The sequence below is a fragment of the Letharia lupina genome (assembly GCF_014066315.1).
Source record: "Letharia lupina isolate WasteWater1 chromosome Unknown contig_20, whole genome shotgun sequence".
In the NCBI taxonomy this organism is placed as follows: domain Eukaryota; kingdom Fungi; phylum Ascomycota; class Lecanoromycetes; order Lecanorales; family Parmeliaceae; genus Letharia; species Letharia lupina.
Window position 1 is genome coordinate 1,339,831 of NW_023502989.1, and position 22,534 is coordinate 1,362,364.

Below are 22,534 nucleotides of genomic sequence, written 5' to 3' on the forward strand. Positions count from 1 at the left end.
CGAGCTATCTCTCCAATTGTCGACTTCTCCTCGGTCCGTTCACCGAGCAGTTTCCTTGAGCTTCAACGTGGCTTATCTAAGAGAGGATGTCGACCTTGAGGAGTCGCTTCTTGGGTGACACCTCTTCCTCCACAGAGCCTTCGTGCGAGCCCTCACCAGCGAAGGGCGAGCCCGTGACCTTGGTATCACATTCACGTCTCAAAGAGCTCAAAGGGAAGAGAAGCAAGCGATGGCAATTTTCTATCTTTGGTTTGGGGGGCCTCTTTGGTCTAGTCGTTGCTGCACTTTTTGCCAATCAGCATGATGTTATCAACCTCGAGGGTCTGGTAGATTTTAATATGGAATCTTTGCTCGATGTCATACCGGCGGGCATTTTAAAGGATGCGAAAGACATAACAGTACGTCGTGCCTCGCTTGCAAGGTCTTTGGAGAAGGGCACAAGCTGAAGCTAATCTACAGCTCATGCTCACAGCGACATGAGCGCGAGACCGTCAATTACGACTCCTTCTCCGTCGGCCTACATCTACAATCGCAAGGCGTCCGGGCTTTGCATCCAGTCATTATGATACCGGGCGTCATATCGACTGGACTAGAAAGTTGGGGCACAGAGAAAGAATCGATACAGTATTTCCGGAAAAGGTTATGGGGCAGCTGGAGCATGATGAGGGCTCTGGTGTTGGATAAAGCGAGCTGGAAGAGGCACATCATGCTGGACAAGCTCACTGGACTCGATCCCCCGGGAGTGAAGCTTAGGGCTGCGCAAGGGTTCGGTGCGTTATGTTTTCCGAGCCGTTTCTTCCTAATGTGTATTGCATTTTGAATCGCAAGACTTGCGGCAGGAATAGATTACTCCTGGAACCTGTTACAAGACTCAGATTTGATCACAAGAGAGACCTGCTGACCCCGAAGTCACATAGATGCTGCAGATTTGTGAGGGTCTGTTCGAATGGGGTCGAAGAGCTGGAGCACTGACAGCCATGCAGCTTCATCACTGGGTATTGGATTTGGGGTAAGATTTTGGAGAACTTGGCGACTTTGGGATATGATCCGTAAGTACACCCTGAACGATGTGCGCAGGCAATGCTCACATAGCCCAGAACGAATGCATTCACAGCTGCTTACGATTGGCGACTGTCTTGTGCCAACCTAGAGACTCGTGATCATTACTTCAGCCGCTTGAGGTCTCACATAGAAACGGCAGTGCTAACATCAGACGAAAAAGTTGTACTCGTTTCCCATAGCAGTATGTTATACTTTCCGAGGCAATTTCCCCCAACCACGCAGTCTTATGAGTCGTCACACATATCTCAAGAGTCAATCTCGCGATTCAGCATTCTTCCTGAAAGAGTAATGCTGACTCCGAAATCATCAAGTGGGTTCTCAGGTCCTTTTCTACTTCTATCATTGGGTTGAGGCTTCAGGACACGGTGGGCCAGGTTGGGTCGATAAGTACGTGGACTCTTGGATCAACGTCAGTGGTTCCATGCTTGGCGCTCTTAAAGGCCTTCCGGCGGTCCTCTCTGGTGAAATGAAGGACACGGCGCAACTCAACGCCTTCGCTGTTTATGGTCTGGAGAAGTTCCTCGGCAAGGATGAGCGCTGCGAGATCTTTAGGTCCATGCCTGGCGTTTCAAGTATGCTACCCAAAGGTGGCAATGCGGTGTGGGGCAATAAAACTTGGGCACCTGATGATCAGCCTGATCAGACAGTCAGCTTTGGGACGTTCATTAACTTTAAAGAGAGCAACTCGACACAGTCACCCAGCAATCTCACTGTGGAGGAGAGTATATCATATCTTCTGTACGTTTTTCCAGAGGCCATGCTTCCTCTTTTGAATAAAGTCTTGAGTCTTGAAACATGTCTGTGGAGTGTCTATTCCGTAGATATGTTTCGTGACTCGGTATCTATCTCCTCAAAGGCAATACTGACTCCGAAGTCTTAATGCAGCGAACACAGTGATACTTGGTACAAAGACCAAGTTCTCGATCATTACTCTCATGGAGTGGCACATACTAGCGCCGAAGTTGAAGACAATGAGAAGGACCACCGCAAGTGGATGAACCCCTTAGAAACCCGTCTTCCGCTCGCGCCGAACCTGAAGATATTCTGCTTCTATGGCGTCGGGAAATCCACAGAGCGTAGCTATTTCTATAGGGAAGACCAAGACCCTAACAGTAGTTTGAATGTCACGATGGATACATCTCTAACGATGGGGGCTGTCGATCATGGCGTTATTCCAGGAGAAGGTGACGGTACGGTGCCGCTGCTGAGTAACGGCTGTAAGACATTTTTCAGATTTATGTGTCCCTGTTCGAGACTGCTCTTTGAGTCGCGAGGCATGTTGGAGGGATTAACTACCCATTTGACACCTTGTTTACTCCTCAAACCTGTCTTATTACCCAAGTCTTTATTTACGAATGCTATTGCTGACTCGGGAAATGTGCTAGATATGTGTGCTAAAGGATGGCATCTCAAGAGATTTAATCCAGCCGGCGTGAAGATAAAGGTTTATGAGATGCCGCATGAGCCTGATCGATTTTCACCTAGAGGTGGGCCAAACACTGGTGAATCTGACCCTGTCCTTTGATTTTATCGGATGGTGCGATTACCTCCACCGTTTTTCAATATCCCATGATCCGATGATCCTATGAAACAAGGACGTTGATTCGCCATGTTCTCGCATTGCTGACATCCATAGGCGACCACGTCGATATCCTGGGTCGGTCCTCACTAAACGATTTGATATTAAGGGTTGCAGGCGGCAAAGGCGATCAGATCGAGGACAACTATGTTTCGAACGTCCGAGAGTACTCGGAGAAGGTGAAGATCTATGAGGAATAGGACGAAGCCAGTGATCAGAGCGAAGGGAAGACTTGGACGATCAGCCTAATCTTGGTTGCGCATTTAGACGGAGTTCTTAGGCATAGCTGGCAGACATGGGTTGATACCACGGGATTACCTAGAGCAGCTAAACAAGCTGGGACAAACTTGTGTATAAGAGAATGTAAGAGTATGTCCGTACGACCATGAGGAGAACAGAGCCTTGGCTCAAGTATATACTCTCTTCAATGTAGTCTCTCTGCTGCATGTCTACAAACTCGGGAGGGTTACTTTTAGCGTTGGTGCCATGACGGATCGTGCGGGGCATTCGCATATTTCTGTTCCTAAAGATGACCCCTCACGCGGGTTTCAAAAAAGCCTGCACACGCCAAGAAATCCCCAATGATACTCTTTGAAATAACTCCATCAATATTATCTTTACAAAATATGTTTTGTGGTGAGACTTATTGTTTCTGATGTAATCTTTGACATATATAGCGAAAGCCTTTTGTTATGACCACTCGTTGACAAGTTGTGGTAGATTTGTAGATTTTGGGGTGTGCAGGCTTTTTTGAAACCCGCGTGCCCCTTAAGGTATTGGTTTAGGTCTGAGCTAAGTAAAGTAGGCTAAGTAGGCGGCAGGGGTGCCTCGTGCGTCGTAGCTTGGGGGGGTAATAGGCGCCCAATAAACGCCTGATACCGGGGCCTGAGAATCTTCCTCTCGTGAGTCGTGACCACTGGTTACCTTACTTACTTTAGATCTCAAGACGCTTAGTTGATTGGTTCCACTTACTGAATATTCAATAACACAGGAAAGAAAGTGTTATTCAACTCTTCAAAATGCTTCTCTTCAACATGTTACACTCTTGACCCAGATAGCAGTACTCTTCTAACACCAGACTTACCGGCCTCAATGACTCTTACTCGTATTCACAGCACAGACCTCTTTCCGCGTTGGCCTCTCTTCTACACATGCGCTCCATGACAACCCTGAAGGCTTCGAGATTCCAAGATGAACGGCAATGCGAGCGTAAACGGCCATGCGGGAGAGGGCAAGCCTGAGATACATACGCAGATATTACGAGCTTTGGAAATCATACACGAGCCCAGATCGTCCAACGCCCACCGCCAAGATGCATCCCGGTATCTTGAAGAGATCAGATCTGATGAACAGGCCCCATATCATGGCTTTGCGCTTGCCTCAGCAAAAGACCAGCCAGCTATTGTCCGTCATTATGGCTTATCCTTGATCGAATACGGTGTACGTCACAGATGGCCAGGGTATACGCCGGGGCAGAGTCAGGCCCTGCGAGACTGGGTGGTGACCCTATCACACAGTACAGCCGATTCCGATCCACCGTACATTACCAACAAGGTTGCCGAGATATGGGTGGAGATAGCCAAGAGAAGCTGGGGTCTGGACTGGCTGGACATGGACGAACTCCTAGTTCAGCTGTGGGATGGCTCAATGGTGCAGAAGGCTTTGGTACTCATTATTCTGGAGACTCTGTCGGAGGAAGTCTTTGGGGACGACGACACCACAGCAGCTCTACGGGGCAGTGATCTCAACAGAGCCTGTGTAGAAATCTTTACTCCAGCTAATGTGCTGACGGAGGACTTTCCAATTCGAGAGACCGCTGCTAGTATGAGATATGGTGCAGATGGATGGCTATCTCGCATGGCAGATTTGCTTGAGTGGTGCATCAGAGACGCTAAGATTGATGAGAACCGACGTGCTTGCGGTGTGAAAATTCTCTCTACCTTCAAGTCTGTCATTAGCTGGATCATCCCCCGGTCTTTGGTCACAACCCATGCTTTAAATAGGATCTGTGCTTGTTTGGCAGCGTCAAACGTCCCTCTCCAGCTGGTGAGCAAGTCTGCCGAGTTGGCGCCTGGTAACTATGACATTGACTGAGAAGCCCAGGCCGCTGTCGACTCTTTATACTCTCTGTATAACCGTTCGAGGTTCTCTGAAAATGATTTTAGGGACCTAGTAGGCCCAATGTTCCAAGACGAGACTATCTACTTGCTAAAGCAGCTTTACGAGTGGTTGATCGTTGATCCGACTGACATCGATGAAGCCAAATACCTCCTTCTTAAGAGGTTCTCTGAGGCATATGCCACTCACCAAGGCTCTTTTCATTTGCTAATTATGAGGCAGATGGTATTCAATATTGGCAGACTACTGGAAGAAAGCCCTTCATTCGTACCAGAAGGGAGCAACTGGGGAGGCTTTTTCGACATTTTGCTCAACGTCATGAAGAATCAAAGTCTCCATGTCTCAATTCCGGCTCTACATCTATGGGTGAAGCTGCTTAGTTCCGACAAAATTGGTAACTCTCCTGCGATCATGGCTCTTGTTAGTGATTTGCTCGAAACATGCAGCCAACGCCTTGTTCGATTCGAAGACTTACCAGTGGACTCAAGCAATCCAAGCATAGTCTTCCTTAACGAAGACGTTGACACAATGCCCGAAAGACATGCTTTTCTTGGTAATTATGCTAGGTTTTGCAATCAGATTGTTGAGCTCGTCGTTCAGAAACAACCCATAGACGCATTATATCATATTCTTGGACAAGCCGATAAGGTCCTGGATCACGTATATGACGGAGAGCCGCCCTTCCAAGGTATGGAAGCAATCAGAATTGTTCATGAATGCTATTCACATACTGTATAGCTTCAAACTACACGAAGACATCTGTCCCTTACTTGCGGATCGATGCCCAATTCACGGTTATCGAGGCTGCGCTGAAGGGCTGCTTGAAATGGCTGACCGCTTCGGGTAATCCTCAAACAGTAAGTCGATCCTTGGTGCTAGCTGTCAGAATTTGACGTATGAATAGGAGCATGAGCATGAGGTCATGACTTCAAATCTCCAAGTGTGGTGCGATAGGCTATTAGGTCTGATGTTTGAGGTACGCCAGGCATGTCCTACGAAGAATTCCAAACTCACATAGTGAAGGACCCTATGATCAAACAGCGAGTGATTCAACTTGCAGTAGGATTTGCTATAGGACCATTGAAACGTAATGCACAGTTTGCATTGAAGATCTTCGACTACATTCTAGACACAAGGTGTTCTGCGCATCCTGCCTGCCTGGCATATACGGATGCCGTCAAGGATCTCCAAGCTGTCTCCCTTCACCAATTGCAGAGGCTTGCTATGCGATTCCCTGACTATCTTGTTGTAAGTGGAACCTTCAGAACGCTTTGAAATGTGCTTACGTCTCTAGATCATATTCGACGAAGTGGAGAGGAAGGTTATGTCAGTCAGTCAGTCAGTGGCTTCAGATGAGCAGACACGCGCCCGCTACTCCTCAGTGCTCTTCATCATCATGTGAGTTGCTAGTAGCGTGTAACCGGAATTGGAAAGCTGAATCGTTAAGGCATCGTGCGACCAGTGTGGACGTGAGGCCGCGCGAAGAACGACTGGATCAGTTCCTCCAGCCAATGATCGATCAGTGGCAAGACAGAACCCTGAGCAACTCCTTGTCGTCTTTCGAGAATTTTAGCAGACTACTCGGACTCGAAAACCTCCAGCAATATCTATGTTCTCGAGCGGTGAATAAACTGCGAAACTGGTCAGAGCATCCACTCGACGACCAGGGCAAGGCCCTTCAAATACAAATGCAGAATGCACTCGATGTCAGTTTGTATCCTACACTTTACCAGCATTGATGCTTGTGGCTAACATTCTGTAGGCTCTTCCACTACGAGCCACAAAAACCGTAATGAACATCAGCGTGGAAAGACTGGAGCAAGGATCACAGCCCTACGACATGGCATGCCGTCTGTGGCATAAGAACATTCCCCTGATTCTGCCCAATCTACTCAAATTCATCAGGTGAGGAGGCATCGTATAATGAAAGAGACGTGCCAATCACTGACCTCGGTAGTCAATCGCAAGCCTTCCACGATCCGTCCAACTGGCCTGCTCTGCCCCCCGAGATGCAGGATGTTGTTCGCAGGATCCTCACAGACCGTTTTTGGCAAGTTGGCATCTCCCAAGGCAGCCGAGATGAGTTTTACGCCAGCGTTGGAGATACCAAGACAACTCTGGAGGGATTTGCCTCGTCCATCAGAGCTACTGTAAGGACGGTCCGCGAAACAGGATACAGGCTACTGAATTATATGAGCCTCCTTGGAGAGCACTTTTACAGCTTCGCAGAGCTGCCGGGTCCACTAGCTCAGGCTCTGTTCGCTGATGCATGCGCATTGTCCCCACATCAAATGGCTATCCTGGTCGATACAATTCGGCCGATCATCGACAACTGTCCGGAGAAATATCGAAATCACTTTCTTCCCCCAATTCTGTCGGCACTATTTGAGCAACTCGATCGCAAAGCAAGCTTGGAGTGGGAAAGGATCGAAGAGAGAAGCAAAGCAGCCTCAGAGGATGATGACTTGACGAGCGAGATGAAAGATGAAAGTATACTGCGGCAATTGACAATGGCTTCGGTGATGTTGGTAGTCGGGCTTCTCGAGCCAGCAAGACCGAGTAAGTCGCGGCACATCCTTTGATTACCTTGATAATAATCCACGATCAATAGACCCCCCAGCTGCTCCAGAAGTACCCGATAAGATCAATGGCGATGCAGCAGGTCCAAGTGCAAACACACCAAGATCGTTCATACTGCGGACCCCAGAAATACTGAAGCCCGTCATACTATTCTGCACCCATGCGTTGCGTATGCGTGACACCCGAGCATGCTCTCTCATCGCCAAAGTCCTGCGTTCGATAGTCCCTGAGTTTGCTGGCGATGGCCCTGTTGAACCCGATGTACGAGAATTCATCTCCACGGAAGTCCTCAAAGCATGCATTACGTCGTTGCATGACCCCTACTTTGTGGAGCTGCAGAAGGACTTCGCTCAGCTGATTGCAAGCATCCTCATCTCCTACACACCACGCACAGAAAGGCCGAAAGAGATCCTTCTCTCCTTGCCTGAGATGGCCCCTGAGAAGCTAGATCGTGCCACACGCCATCTCTTCAGGGCACAGCAGAATACTCGACAGCAAAGAGCCATCATTCTAGACCTCCTAGAAGGCTTCAGAGGCATTGCCATCCACGAACAGGGCAAGCTTCCAAAGCCTGATGCAAAGAAATTGAGATCGGCTTTACAAGAGAAATACATGACGGTCGACGTCCAAGCGAGCGATAAAAGGGAACTGAGCCCAGATCTAGGAGGAGTTGCTGCTATGTTTGGATAATGGGACACAAGGAAGTGGCGTTTACTGCGCTGCGCAATAGCCTGGCGGCGGAAACTTCTCACATCACGCAGCGTGCATTGTGCCAATTTAAGCGATACCCACGATTTTCAGTCAGATGGTGGTTTCACAATTATGTACAAATAGTACATCGGTGGACGCCATGACTCCATCGATCCTCTCCACAGTGATTGTTCTACTTCGTAACGTTCTTGGGCGTGATGGTATACGTAGGGCGAACGAATCTGTAGGCCAAAGGTGTCAGCGAATCCCATGCTCAAAGCCCGGTCACCCCCGGCTCTCATGATTGGAGCCAAGCACACTCCTAGCTCTCCTCCTCCGCCTTCACAGCCACGGAAAGGACAACCAAAGCTCACCTGTCCGAATGATAGACCTTCGACTCCCCACCCATCAGCTCCTTCTCCCTCGCCTTGTCAGCCCACGTCCGCCGCACCAGATCCCGGTCCTCCTCCGCTTGAAGCATGGGTATCAGGTGTATGCGTGCCCACATCTTCTCCCGAGCGAGTTCACTGTACCGGGCCAACGAGTCAGCCCGCTGTAGACCCCATTGACGCCGAATGCCCCTTCCGATCCTTCCTGCTATCCCCGCACCGGGGGCGAGACGGAAAGCCCAAGCCCCAAATCCCGTCTCCGTACGCCCTCGTCGGCTGCCGACGCTGGGTGGAAAGGGTCGGAGGAGATGACGACGACGTACTTTTGCTCTCTGATCCCCTTGCCGGTTTTGTAGAGTCCGTAGGTGCAGATGAGGCCCATCGCGAAGAGGTAGTAGGAAGGGCGGAAACCGCGCGCGGGGAGGTTGCGCTGTTGGATGGGACATTCGGTCAGCTTGTTTTTCCTGGCGTCAGTTGGCAATGGGTATGAGCGGTAGGCTGACCTTGTACTGTACGGGCTCGTAGCCGCCGGATGGCGGGAGGTCCTGAGCCATGGCTTTGAGGGACCGAGGGTGGTTGAGATGCTCGAGCTACGGTGAACCTGGGAGGAAGGTTGAGGATTGGGCTAGACTGGTTTAGGTATAATCACTTCTGAAAATCAAATGCGACGACTTCAGACGAAACAAATGCCTTGTCTCTCAGTGATGGGCATGCTACTGATTTTCTAATTCCTGCATATATTCCATACCCCAAAATTTCCGCTAGAATGCAACAAATTTTTATCCTACGTTGTAGAGATGCCGTTGCCCGGCCGCAAAAGTCATAATTGCCAGGCTCTCCTCCAAGACTCGAGGAGAGTAGTATGCAAGAGACGTATTCCCAATTGAGTTGTGGATTTAGTTGAATTATGAAGATACTCTCATCCCGTCTTTGCTGATGGGGGGACGGGCTAAGAAGAGATGACCGAGCAGGGACGCATGATGGCGTGCAAAGCACTGGAGGTGTATGCAGGTTCAGTTGAGGGTCATGATCATAATGTGAGGAGAGTCGTAGATCATCTGGAAAGTGCAGGCGAGTAGGAGGACCCCTGTATCATATCTGTGAGTGACGATTGAGCCGAAGAGGCAGCTTATGAGGCATATCCGATGGTGAAAGGGCCACTGATGGAGCATTTGGGTCAGTACTATAACAGCGGCCTAGAGGATATCGGCCACCAGGCCTCTTTCGTTTGGTACGGACCTCGGTGGGCGCAAGCTGCTACTGCACCTTCGCGCCTATAGAAAGCGTATACAATTGAGGGAGGTGACCGAGTGCCCTGCATTACCCATTTCCTAGGACTGCGAACCAAAGAGGTCGTCGATAATTTCTGCGACCGCGATGGAAATTGCTCCTATCATCCTGGAGACAGCAACTATCCAACATCCTGCGCCAAGTTTCCAGGGCTGCAAGGCAGTGCTCGTGCGAGGGAAGGGCATGTCTCAATGGCTCAAAGGGCATGAAGAGCAATTGCACGAGCAAAGCTGGGATTGTTACCGCCGAGGTGCTATCCGGAAAGGCAACTGAAAAGCACACTCCATCTCGAAGCCGAAAGGTACGGAAGCCTGGCAGCTGTACGATCTGTCGAAATATCCTGGTGAGATCGAAGACCTCGCTGAGAAGTGACCGCAGAAGCTCGAGGCGCTGCTGGGACACTGGGAGATGTATATCACGGATTGCGGTGTGAGAGCGTTGTAGCCAGGACTGGGAAAGTATAAGATGGCTCCCAAGGATTAAGTGGCCTAGACGTGACCTGTTCTTAGAAGTGATTAAAGGTTGATTTTGACTGAGCCTTTAGGAAAATGCGTCGATGGAGTATCATCGGATGAGTGCTTAGCTGAGCGGGACATTGCCAGTAACAATTGCCACCATTTTTCATTTTTTATTCTTCATAATCATTTTCGAGAAATGTTCAATCTTGCACCGCAACTACTTTTTCTGACCGAGTATCAAATGCAAATTGAAGATCGAAGAGTAGCAATATGATCAATACATGATGATCAGGCTCATGCTTCCTTCCCACGGTAGTCAGCATAGCTATGCAGTTGCCCAAAATTACCAATCCACTCCAATTCAACTCAATCCAGCGCTCGTCATTTCCCTTTCCGACGGTCCCTAAGTCGGTGCCGGCGATGTTTCCTCCCGTTAGTTACCATGTAAAATCGCTTACCTCACCTCACACTCGTCTGTCCCACTTCATCATACAACTACCATTATCTTTACCCTTGAGAGTGTCTTCAATCCTTCATATTCTTTCCACATCATTTCTTCAAACGACTGCGTGCATCATCTCCCGTCTGTCGCTTCCATCATGGCTTCTCCCGAACGTGCTCCTCGTCTTCTGATGGTCTCTAACAAAACTCCTGTCGTCATCAAGCTGTCCACGGAAGGGTCGTACAGCTTTTCTCAAGGCTCAGGTGGTTTGATAAGCGGTGTAAGTGGCCTATCGCAGACAATACCATACACATGGTACGGCTGGCCCGGTCTAGAGATTCCTGAAGCAGAGACTGCTGCCCTGTCCAGTCGGTTGAGAGACGACTTCGCATCTGTACCAGTCTTTCTCGATGACGAGCTTGCGGACCGCTACTACAACGGCTTCGCGAGTAGGGTTCCTTTAGCCTTACACACACGGACATGAGCTGATCGCCTTTCACTAGATTCCATTCTATGGCCTATCTTCCACTATCACCCGGGTGAGATGAACTTCAGCGAGGATGCCTGGTCAGCATACAAGAAGGTCAACCGGATATTTGCTAAGACCGTTGCCAAAGATGTGAAGGACGGAGATATTGTCTGGATCCATGACTTCCATCTTTTCCTTGTGCCATCCATGCTGCGAGAGGAAATCGGTCCCAATGTGAACGTCAAGATTGGATTCTTCCTCCACACGACCTTCCCTTCCTCGGAAGTCTACCGTATTCTGCCTGTCCGGAATGAGATTTTGCTTGGAGTCTTGCACAGCGATCTGATTGGGTTCCACACAAATTCCTATGCACGCCACTTCTTGAGCAGTTGCTCTAGCGTCCTGTAAGCATGATTTCTGGGCAAAGAGGAAAATGATGGCTAACAAGCAACCAAGTGGTCTGCCGACGACGAGTCGAAACGTTACATTCCAGGGCAGGATCGTAAATGTTGGGACATTTCCTATCGGTATACAACCAGAGCGATTCACTCAAACTCTTGCCGAGACCAAAGTTCAGGAGCGGATAGCAGCGCTCGAACGCGAGTTTAAGGGACGCAAGCTCATGGTTGGCGTCGATCGGTTGGACTATGTCAAAGGACTTCCGCAGAAGCTTCGGGCTTTGGAAGTGCTTCTGACAAACCATCCCGAGCTTGTTGGGTCTGTTGTCTTGGTACAGATTGCTATTCCCACTCGTGGTGAAGTGGAAGAATACCAAAATCTTCGTGTGCTGGTCAACGAGCTTGTTGGTAGAATTAATGGAAAATTCGGTGAGCCAGCCTCGCTTTGGCCTTTCCCTCAGGGATAGCGCATGTCCTAACAATTTACTCTTCTAGGAACGATCGAGTATACACCAATTCACTTCATGCATCAGTCCATGGCTTTCGAGGAGTTGTTAGCTCTCTACGCCATGTCGGATGCTTGCGTCATTGCATCAACCCGCGATGGGATGAATCTAGTATCCTTTGAATACATCGCTTGCCAACAAAAGCGCCATGGTTCATTGGTACTTAGTGAGTTTGCCGGCTCAGCTCAGAGTCTCACTGGATCCCTTATTGTCAATCCGTGGAACATAGACGAGATGGCAAGGGCCATGCAAAAAGCTCTTACTATGGAAAATTGGGAACGAGCCGAACGGTTCGAGCAGATGAACGGCTATGTTCAGAACAACACAAGGTATGTTCGAGCGTCTTCGTCGACTAATGCCCATACAGCGAATACTGATCAAGCCGTTGTAGTGCTTTCTGGGGTGCGTCATTCATCAAAGAGCTGAAGAGCGTTGGGGAGGAGCCAGAACGCTTATTGAAGTTCGGCCGGGATCCTCCTCCGATCAAGATAGACTGGAGGAGCTATGACGGTGAAGCATGAACTATGAGGCCGGGAGGTTTCGCAACCCTGAGTTATTGTTATAGACAGCGGCATTGATAGACAGCAACATTATTAGACAGGGTCATTCCTCCTCTCCTTCATGAACACCAGCCGGACCAAGACGGGAAAGGCGCTCGCCCACGTGATTTAGGGCTGTTCTCTGTTGGCAGCGGCCAGTTCCATTCAACGCACCATACTCCATACACCTTACGCCATTCGCTGAATGCAATGTCAATGTCTCCTAAGCCCCACTGCCCCCATATCTTTATTGCGACTGCTTTTTCTCCCATTCCTCAGGTGTGAAGCACTTTGGTGTCCAGGCATGAATAGCTGCAATCTCACTCTTCAAGGCTGAATTGACGAGTCGATGTCGTGCGAGACTATTCTTCTTCTCAAAGAGGGGTGAGACGATCATGGCTTGAAACATCTGGCCACAGCCGCCTGAGAAGGGTCAGCACGAGCAAACCATGCGCTTCTCTGGGCATATTTCACTGACCTGACATGTCTTCTATGTCAACATGTTTCGCTTCTAGCTTCTCGGTTATGGTCCTCTGCAAAGACTCGGTGGTGATGCCGGACGTGTTGGCGACGCTCTCTGCTTGGGCGTCGGTTTCCGCCGCCGACGGAGCGCTCATCTTGGCGTAGGATTGGGGGAACGTCGCGCGAAGACCGCCAAGTTTCTGACCTGAAGAACGAAGACGTACGAGACTGTTGAGGCGCTGCATGAATGAACAAGATACGATGGGAAGACCACCTCCAATTGTCAAACGTCCAGAGATACTATGCGGAATGACGTAAAGTAACCTCGATCTCACCCCTTATCAGGTCTAGGGTGACCGCCGCTCTACCTATTCAACCTACCTTACGTGCTTACGTGGATTGAACACGGCAAAGCGGCGGCGCTAGTCGTCAATCGGGTAAGGCGTCGAGACCAAGAAGATTATCTAAACCCCACATCCATTCTTAAGTAACCCTCTGCTCAAACCCTCTTCACTGTTGCGCTTTGAACGGCGGTTCGCTCCAAACTGTTCCAATAGAGTTCTTAGCTTTAGCGCTGCGCTGATAGGCTAGAGCAAACAGTTGGGCAAGTAGGCTGAAAGCCTTGGAAGCCAAATGCTGGATCGTGTCATTGCTGCCACTGAAATCGGGAGTAACAAGCACCCGGCCTGGGAATAATTCCCTTCGTGCAGACGTTTCTGCAAGGAAAACGATGCACGTGTCACCATGTGCATCAAAAGCTGCAAAAGAAATTGCGTTATATGCATAGCGACGTTTGAACGTGCTTGAGCAGAAGACTAGGCTCGTCACCGTCACCACCGGGATGTCTGCGAATCTTTGCGGCGAACTCGGCGAGCTCCTTCTCCGTCATATTATCTATCTTGCTGTTTCCTGCTTTCATGGGAACTTTCACCAAGCTTTTCTTAGAATATTGCTCTTTTGATTTGGTTCCCTATTAGGTCAGCAGTATCTATCGCAACATACTCAACGGACTCACCACTCTGGTATTGGCAACGTCTGGCGTCTTCGTGTTCTCTAGGCTACTTGCAGCCTCTAGTCATACAGATACCTTCGCGGGCCTTGTACTGCCGTACGTCGCAAGTCTCAACATGTCTAAACTATTCCACTCCGATTTTAGCACATTTTTCGAACAGGGACCGCAACGTCTGAAAAGACAAATCTCGGCGTGCTTAAGCATTTCCAGCCTCGGGACTCGTGTACTGCAACCACTACAGATTTTCATAGGACATTCTGCACCGTGATCCTTCCATTCCGGTTTTGGCACAGACCTCGAGCGCCGCCCGCAATGCTTCCAAAGGCATACTTCATCAATGAAGATTTGCATCCGCTTTGTTTGCAGAGACCACTTTACATGCTCGACAGATGATCGCTCCTGTGTGCTTCCGTACATAGCGGCCCAGTTCTTCGCTCTTTTTGAATCTTTGCCCACAATTGGGTTACTCGCAACCGGAACCGAGGTTGCATTTTTTACGATGATCGGCATACTCTGTCTTCAGAATGGGCTTATTGCAACTTACGCACTGCGTCCATAGACAAAGATTCTGGTTTCGCAATGCATTCGTGGTGTTTGTAAGTTTGCAAAGCTCACATGTGATCTTTCCCCTGTGTTCTCGCATATGCCTGCTGTATTGGCTTGTTTCTTTTTAACGTGCTTCACGGCTGGCCACTCACAGACCCACTCCGGGTTCGAAGGTCCTGCGCCCCATTGCTCTTGCTTGTATGGTCCCAGGTCTTCCATGCCTTGGAAATGCGTGTTGTTCTCATGTTCCCCCACAGCTCTCTGTGGAAACGGTCCCTCACAATAGCGGCATCTGAATGTCATCGGGCCCGTTCGAACCATTAGAAATGAAGTCTTCAACTTCTTGAGCGTTCTCGACCGCGTAGTCCTGTAAAAGCTCTTGCTCCGATACGTTATCACTGGGAAGGTTAGCACTGTCCTCAGGTCGCGCAGCAATTCGGAAATAAGGTCAGCAAATTGCTGATATTCGCCGAAGACTTTTGTGGAGTGTCGATGGTTTTGCCGCCTTGTCGGACCGTTTCCATGCTCAATGGGACCATTCTTACCATCCTCAGCGGGGATTTGATGCAGAGCAGGATGAAAATTCCTGTGCGACACGAGGCTGCCGAACCTCGGTACTTTGTTGCCTTTAGGTGTTGCCACGGCAGATTTGGAAGACAAGCAATCTGCCAAAGCAACGACCGTGAGGATGCAATTGTACTGGGGTTCCGAGCAACGATGCAAGATCGCCGTCCCACAGCTGACGCGCGTTAATGTTGGAGCTCGGGTGTCATCCTGTGCTCATGCCTGGCAAGCGTCGTTGCTGTGCTGTGGAGGAAGAGTGTCCGAATAGGACGGTGTAAGACTTTTTCTCTTGAGCGTGTCGATGATCTCTTAGCCGAGAAGGTAACACAGAAGTCAAGAAGGCTGGATGCGGGTCCGGAAATCGTGAGATCCAGGCTTTCCGGGTTACTTGATCACTTTGCAGAGGGCGACCAGTCTTATCTGAGGGGCACCTCCGTACCAATGTTGATCTGGTTTGCAGAAGTCAGCAAGTGTCGCCGCTTACAGAATTCTAGTCTCCGGGACATGACTTGACGTGGCAAATCTCCGGGCCGGCATAGAACTGGATGTGTTGAACAGGAAGAACGCTACAACGACTGATATAAGATCTTCACCTTGCTAAAAACCAGCGCTTGGGGTTCAATGTCAAGACCGATCTGAGACGGCAGCTCTTGTACCCTTGGTCATGGTGGCGACCTTCTAGAGGATCGCCGCAGGCTTTGGAAGTTGGAAGCCTTGGCTGTGAAGAAGTTTGAACTTAGAGGAAATATGCCTTCGGCTCACAGCAAGCGTCTCGGTCAATCCTGACACGCGTATGCATTCTCGCAGAAGGCGTATCCAGCATCGTTAGCATTGATACACCACAGTCCGACTTTCATCAAGGTCTCATTCTCCGCGTACGATAAAGTCAGAGCCCCCATGATCTACTCCGTGTTACGCCGCTTCGTCGACCAATTGTTCCTTTGACGAAGTCTTGTTTAGCATGACGCCGCTGATAGTGGACCGCAAGTATTCTTGAATTAATATCGAGACGGCATCTGCGGAACCTCCTCAGAGGTTTCCTGGGCTTCGGTGCGTGAAATGGATGTCGATCATTGTCATTAATCCTATCAGCCAAGAAGGCACTTATCTAGCCCTATTTGCCTCATGACTATCCGATGGTCTGCACATGAGTGTCGTTGCTTCAGGATCTCCACACATATCCTGAAGTACCTTGTATCGAAAGTCTCAAGCTTTCGCCAGATCATTTCCCTCCTCCAATTTCGCAAGTCCGTACTTCTTCAAACGGATAGCATTGATGTTGATGAATCCGGTTGTATCCACAGGGTCGAAATTCAATACGTCCATCGAGGACTCGGACTCATCGTACAGCTTCTCAGTCTCTGAGCTTCGGCCCATTATGTCACAATTGCCCTTGTAAAGTCGGACCTTGACCTCGCCATTCTATAAAGCATGAGCTGATGAGATTAAAACGACGCGGGGAAACTTACGACGCGCTGCTGGGAGAAGAGAATACTGTTCTCTACGAACCTGTGCAGAGTCCAAGTCAGTCCTATCAGTTCCGGAGCGGTGATCGAGAATAGAGCATCCTAAAATGGAGGGAAAAGTGCGTGGCGACTTACTCTCTTTCGGGGCTGAAGTAGCTGCATCGCGAAGAGTCAGCGATGAAAATGATTACTTGATGATTGTAACTTACAGTCCATTGTATAAGATCTCAGTCCAGGTGCTAAGATAGAAGTCAGCTCTGGAAACCTGTAAAAGCCCAGAGGCCAGCGAGGACGTACTGGGTAACAAATTGGTCGCGAAGACTTCGGACCCTACCATCAAGGACGAGCCCCTCGAGGTCAAGATGCGCCCAACGTAAAATTGTCATAGCCGGCGAGTCGTAGCACCCTCTGGATTTGATTCCGATGAACCGATTCTCGACTATATCAATCCTTCCTGTAGCGACGATTAGTAAAGTCGAGAGGATTTGAGGAAGGCGCATCTGTTACCGATGCCATGCTTTTTGCCAATGGTATTCAGAGCATTGAAAAGGTCCAAACTATCCGTCCATTCCTTGCCTTCTGAGCTGACCTTGACAGGGACGCCCTTCTCGAAGCGAACGGTGACCTCCTGCGGGTTATTTGGGGCCGTCAAGGGGTCATCCGTGCGTGTCCACATGCCGTCAGGAGGAGGTCGTGATGGATCCTCTAGTTGTCCGCTCTCATAGCTGCAATGAGCTATGTTGTCGTCCCTATCTTGAGGTCAAATGATCGTCTCCTGGGACAACAACAAAAGACCATAGAGTGCAGATGTGATGGAATGAGCGTCGTCATCATACTTACATTGAGTATGGCTTAGCCTTAGTAGATGTGACAGGAATGCCCATCTTCTCGGCGTAGTCAAGTAAATCGTTACGGCCTTGGAAACGCTCGAAAAATTCCGGGTCTCTCCACTGACGTAGTTCTTGGAATCAGTATTACCACTCTGAAGTTGAATTCAAGACGAATGTCCCGAGGATGAAGCAAAAGGTAGAGGGATACTTACCGGTGCAATTATTTTTATGCCTGGAGCAAGGGTATGGAATGCTAGTTCAAACTTCGACAGTCAGTACTGTTATCGTTGAAATCGCCAAGTTCATAAAGATGTTGACAGACAACAACTAGCTTCGAATACTTACGCGCACTTGGTCGTTACCCTTTCCTGTACAGCCTGTGAAAGGTCTCAAAGTAAGCGGTGGTCTTCTAGCAATGCTCTCAAGAGCGCCGAATCCAGACACAGAGGGAAAAATGCTGGATATTTACCATGGCTCACGATGTCACAACCTTCCTCTTTGGCAACCTGAATCTGAGCTCTCGATATCACGGGTCGAGCAAGACTGGTACCCAGCAAATATCGGCCTTCGTACTGGGCATTGCACTGGATAGCTCTGAAACACTTTCAACACGTCAGGAGGTCGCATTAACTTATGATGAGCGATGGATCCGTACGAATTCTTCAATGAACTCTTTTCGAACATCTCGTATGATTAGTTTTTCCGCACCGATTCTGAAAGTCTTGGTGTCAGTATCTATATTGCAGACTAACAAGCCGAGATAAGCCCTCGGGATTGAAGGAGGTCTCGAAATTGCACTTACTTCATGGCTTTCTCCCTCACCGCCGCCCAGTCTTCCTCCTGCCCGACATTGCCCAAAAAGCATACGACAGTATACTGTGCCTCAAGGAGATACTTTAAGATGCAGGAGGTATCAAGCCCACCACTGTAAGCTAGACAAATTTTCTGTTTGGGTGCCATTTTGAACAGTGCGTGACGGTTTTCGAAACGACTGTTGCACCGGCGAGTGAATAGCCAGCTACCAGGATGTTATAGATCTGTTGCACTTAGGGGCGTTGGTGGGATAAGGATGTTTTTTTGGGAAAGGTAGGAACTTTGCAAATTTTCGTGAAATTGACTTTCGGCGTGGGTGTCGAGCCGACGATAAGCGGCTTAACGCCGGCTTGGCATTATCTCAAGTATCTGAAGGCAGAATAGTCTTAGAATATAAAGTATTAAAGTAGGTAATTAAGTCTTAAGCGTGAACATTTGATCTCAATAATATTAATTGACTCAATATGAATTAATTTAAAAACAAAATCGTATTTATATTTAAAAAAAATATATCAAACTTTAACTATCTTCTTATATAATTAAAATATATATATTATATAGATGTTACGAAGTAACTCGGAGGAATAGATTGTAGCGTGCCTTTCCCGGTCAAAGCCTTTATGTAAGCTCAGGCACCCTATGCGGCAAGAATCATGAAGGCAGTAAAAGCATGGATGGAGCAGGGTCGTTGAATGCGTTGAATGGGTGGTACGCAGAGCGGATTAACCAATATCAGTTAATCACGTTATACATGATCAATTCATCGTGACATGCTTTCAGCTCGTCCTTCGCTAAATGCTACCCGGCCATACGCAAAAAGTCAGCCATACCTTACGCAAAACCCGTTTTCACATTGAATTTACACCACCACAACAACGAGTATGTGTAACAATCGTAACTTAGCGAGGGACGAGCTAAGTGCATCGCACGATTAGCGCTTTTGAGAAGAGGTTTTCTATAGCGAGAGTTTCAGAGAATACTAGGAGCTTAAGGATAGATACCAAAATCTTCTTCGTCAGAGCTCTCGGAAGTATACAAGTATTGGAGGGTTATGATTCTCACGATCCCCATTATCAAACACTACACCGATAGTATTACCCACAGGGGCAGCCATTTTCAACGCCATCTGGACTAGACTGTGCGAGAGACGGCGCTTCTAGGTGTTCAAACCTTAGGGGTGGGTGAGTAGAAGGACGAGCAGAAGGACGAGCGTTGTGTGCTCATTACCTAGGTAGAGTGCGACGTAGAGGACCACCAGGCTGGGGTACCGTATCACCTGCTGCTTACCCGTAGAGCGGTAGCCTCGAGCGAGCCCTAACAGAGCTGGGGCACATTTCTGTCGTCTTGTAGGTATTGCAAGAGTGAGAGTCGAAGAGTGATCATCACGGAGTGTGGGTGTCGCGTCACCCCCTGCTCAGCTACCTCACTCGCTAAAGCGGCCAACGCCTGGGGTACATTTCCTTGTGCTGCCAAGACTTGGGATTCGCTACCAGCAAGATTTACCCGCGTCCATCTGTTGGGCCTCGATCATTTGCTCCATCTGGTGACCTGCTTGTTGACTTGCGTTCATGCTTCGCAGAGCCTTTGTCCAAGCAGCAAAGATGAGTACCTATACCACCGATAAGGCCTCTCCATTCACTCGCGCTGTAATCAGCTCCATGAGAAAGCTGTATGATCAGGCGCGTCCCTTCTAGCGCGAGCGATAGGCTGATGCTTTGTTTATTTGCAGATATCCTGAAGCATTGGCTGATCAGAGCTTCGATAACACTGGATGTTGGTCTTGTTAATTGCCGTTCGTTCGAAAACATGCCCTGACAAGATGCAAAGTACTCCTAGAGGCCCCCTTTGATCCCATAAGACGTCAGATGAACTCTGTCCTCCTCACCATCGATCTTACGAAAGCGGTTGCCGATGAGGCTATAGAGCGGAAGGATTGCGTCGTTGTTTCATACCGTATGCTCGTCTAGGGACATGGCTCTCAAACAACGCTCTGACTGAGTCAAGATCCTATCATATTCAAGGGCTTCAAGGCTCTTACTCTGGCAGACACCCAGCAACAGTCCCTGCTACGGCTCGCACTCGAGGGTATAAGCGTACGGCAAGCCTTATCAGTCATCACCATGCTGTCGCTGATACTAGCGCTATAGGTCTATAGCCCACATACAGCGGTTGATGCAGCTCCGGGAGGCCTAGGCGATTGGCTTGCGGACATCGTTACAGGAACCCTACCAGGGCCGGAGCCGGAGACCCATACCGCAAGGCCAGAGGGTGGAATCACAGATGCCGCAGGCAAGGATGCAGACGGTAAACCGGGGGGAGAAGAAGTGGGAGGAGAAGGGGATGGCGAGGAGTCAGCAGACAGGGAGAAAGCCCCGGAGCCAAAAGCGAAGAAACGGCCTGGCCGACCCTCAATGGGCCCACGCCAGAGCACATACTCAAAGCCAACCTATCCAAAGCCCGCTGAGCTCGACAAGACGGATCTTTCGCCCTCAACGACGGGTCATTCGCGCAACGTAATTCATGCGATCAAGGGCGTTGAGGGTTTTGGCGAAGCGGGCATGGGCCGATTGGTAAAGTTCAAAGAGCCTCAACCCCTCACTCATCTCATCGAGCGCATTGCCCATGGCGTTGGCTCGCCGAAAGGATTCCCCGTTGCCATACCTCAGACACAGCAGGTCGAGGATATCCAGATACGCTCTGTCGGCATATGCGCTGGCTCCGGTCACTCTGTCCTCAAGGATGTGGATGCAGATTTGCTCTTCACTGGGGAGTTGTCGCATCATGACGCGCTGGCTGCGACGGAGAAGGGGAAATGTGTGGTCACACTGTTCCACAGCAATACCGAAAGAGGCTTTCTGAGCAGCGTGCTGAAAGACAAGCTTACGGCTGTGCTTAAGGAAGAGTGGAAGAAGGTTAGGGAAGAGGTGAAGGGGGAGGTCGACACTAATTGGGATTTAGCGGAGGAGTGGGAGGACGCGCTGAAGGATGAAGATGTGCTGGTAGAGTGCAGTGAGAGGGACAGAGATCCATTTGGCATAGTCATATTGCAGAGTTCACCGCAGGTGGGAAAGCCTTTGTCGGACGGATCATGAGAGCTTTTGCGAGGCTTTCTATTGAGCTTTTTGGATCTAGCTGCTTTGCGAGTTCAGCTGTAAACACATGATACCCTTCTGTTTCATGCAATTCATTACTCATATCGGTCCTTATTATATCACGTCTCCCAGTGCTGTCCCGGTTCAGTGAATGCGATCTGATGATGATGTGGCGCTCAGAGGTCGCCGAGGACCTTCTCAGCAGCGGACTCTGTGTATGCAAGTTAGCATCTGACTTGAGTGATAGTTTCTGAAGCTTTGTTCAGCTTACCATTGACTCCGGTGTTGTCAGGCTCCACGTGAGCGCTCTTCACTTTACCATCCTCAACCACCAATGCGTAACGCTTGCTACGATCCTGGCCAAAGACAGCAGCACTCTCAAACGAGAGGTCAAGGTCCTTAGTGAATTGACCGGATGGATCACCAAGAAAGCGGACCTGTGTTTGAGGATCAAATAAGTTGGGAGCGGATGACAGGATGAGGGTAGGATGTCATACATCAGTCTTGGAGGTTGGGTCAAGGGTTGCACCCCAGGCTTTCATGCTAAACAGGCATCAGCGTCCAACACATCACTGCGAAAGACACATCGAACAGAACTGCCTACACGAATGGGTCATTGACCGAGACAACAAAGACCTTGCCGGCATTCTTGAGCTTGTCGCTGCCGATGTAGCCAGGGATATGCGTAGCCGAGCAAGAAGGGCCTGGTAATCGGTAAGCGTAAGTCTCACGACTAGGGAGCTATTGACTATGTTGAAGCTGGTCCACTTGGGTGGTTGAGGAGTGTACTTACTGAAGGCTGCTGGCACGCCAATGATGAGGCCTTTACCGGACGCGAGCTCCTTGGACAGGTTGACCTTATCACCAGGGGAACCTTCGACGAGGTCGACATTGGGGATGGAATCACCGGCTTTGACCATGTTGACGGGTGTTTGATGGAAGGTTCGGATGGGTTTGTATGTTGATTGAAGAAGTGTACGAGCTATGCTTCGAGTGCTGAGCATGGATATGTCTATGTTTGTCTTGAGTGGTTGATGGGAAGGAAAGACAATGACCCCTCGGACGCAAGGGTGGGTTATCGTTCTGCTTCCGCAGTTCCGCCGAATTTTTGCCGTATGCGTAAAGAATAAAATAGTCCACCGTACTCTTACCAGCTTAAAGTACCAGCTTACCGGGAGCAGTCGAGAACCCAAGCACGCAAGATCTAATCCTCAGTCCAAAGCCGGGTC

The 22,534-nt window shown here is 49.5% G+C and overlaps 8 protein-coding genes across 8 annotated transcripts; 4 read left to right on the plus strand and 4 right to left on the minus strand.

Moving 5' to 3' along the window:
- Positions 1-86: 86 nt before the first annotated feature.
- On the plus strand, positions 87-2,841 carry HO133_005220 (uncharacterized protein; the record flags this gene model as incomplete). The annotated part of the gene is made up of 9 exons (XM_037296131.1): positions 87-398; positions 473-770; positions 918-930; positions 984-1,049; positions 1,098-1,243; positions 1,374-1,800; positions 1,948-2,279; positions 2,448-2,564; positions 2,699-2,841. The coding sequence occupies 9 exons, from the start codon at positions 87-89 to the stop codon at positions 2,839-2,841; spliced, it is 1,854 nt and encodes a 617-aa protein (XP_037148829.1).
- A 991-nt stretch (positions 2,842-3,832) lies between these two features.
- HO133_005221 (uncharacterized protein) lies at positions 3,833-8,029 on the plus strand (the record flags this gene model as incomplete). The annotated part of the gene is made up of 11 exons (XM_037296132.1): positions 3,833-4,687; positions 4,745-4,933; positions 4,982-5,447; positions 5,498-5,616; positions 5,664-5,735; positions 5,783-6,007; positions 6,054-6,157; positions 6,207-6,465; positions 6,522-6,664; positions 6,717-7,318; positions 7,371-8,029. The coding sequence occupies 11 exons, from the start codon at positions 3,833-3,835 to the stop codon at positions 8,027-8,029; spliced, it is 3,693 nt and encodes a 1,230-aa protein (XP_037148830.1).
- Positions 8,030-8,222: 193 nt separating this feature from the next.
- HO133_005222 (uncharacterized protein) lies at positions 8,223-8,972 on the minus strand (the record flags this gene model as incomplete). Its single annotated transcript, XM_037296133.1, has 4 exons — positions 8,223-8,271; positions 8,404-8,556; positions 8,742-8,848; positions 8,922-8,972. The coding sequence occupies 4 exons, from the start codon at positions 8,970-8,972 to the stop codon at positions 8,223-8,225; spliced, it is 360 nt and encodes a 119-aa protein (XP_037148831.1).
- A 1,793-nt stretch (positions 8,973-10,765) lies between these two features.
- HO133_005223 (uncharacterized protein) lies at positions 10,766-12,502 on the plus strand (the record flags this gene model as incomplete). Its single annotated transcript, XM_037296134.1, has 5 exons — positions 10,766-11,057; positions 11,112-11,481; positions 11,534-11,904; positions 11,971-12,310; positions 12,373-12,502. 5 exons carry the CDS (start codon positions 10,766-10,768, stop codon positions 12,500-12,502), a joined length of 1,503 nt encoding a protein of 500 aa, XP_037148832.1.
- A 265-nt stretch (positions 12,503-12,767) lies between these two features.
- On the minus strand, positions 12,768-14,759 carry HO133_005224 (uncharacterized protein; the record flags this gene model as incomplete). The annotated part of the gene is made up of 5 exons (XM_037296135.1): positions 12,768-12,943; positions 12,999-13,187; positions 13,811-13,952; positions 14,325-14,507; positions 14,610-14,759. The coding sequence occupies 5 exons, from the start codon at positions 14,757-14,759 to the stop codon at positions 12,768-12,770; spliced, it is 840 nt and encodes a 279-aa protein (XP_037148833.1).
- A 1,551-nt stretch (positions 14,760-16,310) lies between these two features.
- On the minus strand, positions 16,311-18,360 carry HO133_005225 (uncharacterized protein; the record flags this gene model as incomplete). Its single annotated transcript, XM_037296136.1, has 12 exons — positions 16,311-16,526; positions 16,574-16,613; positions 16,706-16,726; positions 16,780-16,809; positions 16,868-17,024; positions 17,078-17,319; positions 17,411-17,520; positions 17,613-17,663; positions 17,746-17,777; positions 17,870-18,002; positions 18,056-18,113; positions 18,203-18,360. The coding sequence occupies 12 exons, from the start codon at positions 18,358-18,360 to the stop codon at positions 16,311-16,313; spliced, it is 1,248 nt and encodes a 415-aa protein (XP_037148834.1).
- Positions 18,361-19,814: 1,454 nt separating this feature from the next.
- On the plus strand, positions 19,815-21,305 carry HO133_005226 (uncharacterized protein; the record flags this gene model as incomplete). Its single annotated transcript, XM_037296137.1, has 5 exons — positions 19,815-19,882; positions 19,943-19,986; positions 20,041-20,166; positions 20,218-20,306; positions 20,361-21,305. 5 exons carry the CDS (start codon positions 19,815-19,817, stop codon positions 21,303-21,305), a joined length of 1,272 nt encoding a protein of 423 aa, XP_037148835.1.
- A 176-nt stretch (positions 21,306-21,481) lies between these two features.
- HO133_005227 (uncharacterized protein) lies at positions 21,482-22,225 on the minus strand (the record flags this gene model as incomplete). The annotated part of the gene is made up of 5 exons (XM_037296138.1): positions 21,482-21,516; positions 21,577-21,742; positions 21,803-21,848; positions 21,910-22,009; positions 22,099-22,225. The coding sequence occupies 5 exons, from the start codon at positions 22,223-22,225 to the stop codon at positions 21,482-21,484; spliced, it is 474 nt and encodes a 157-aa protein (XP_037148836.1).
- Positions 22,226-22,534: the final 309 nt, after the last annotated feature.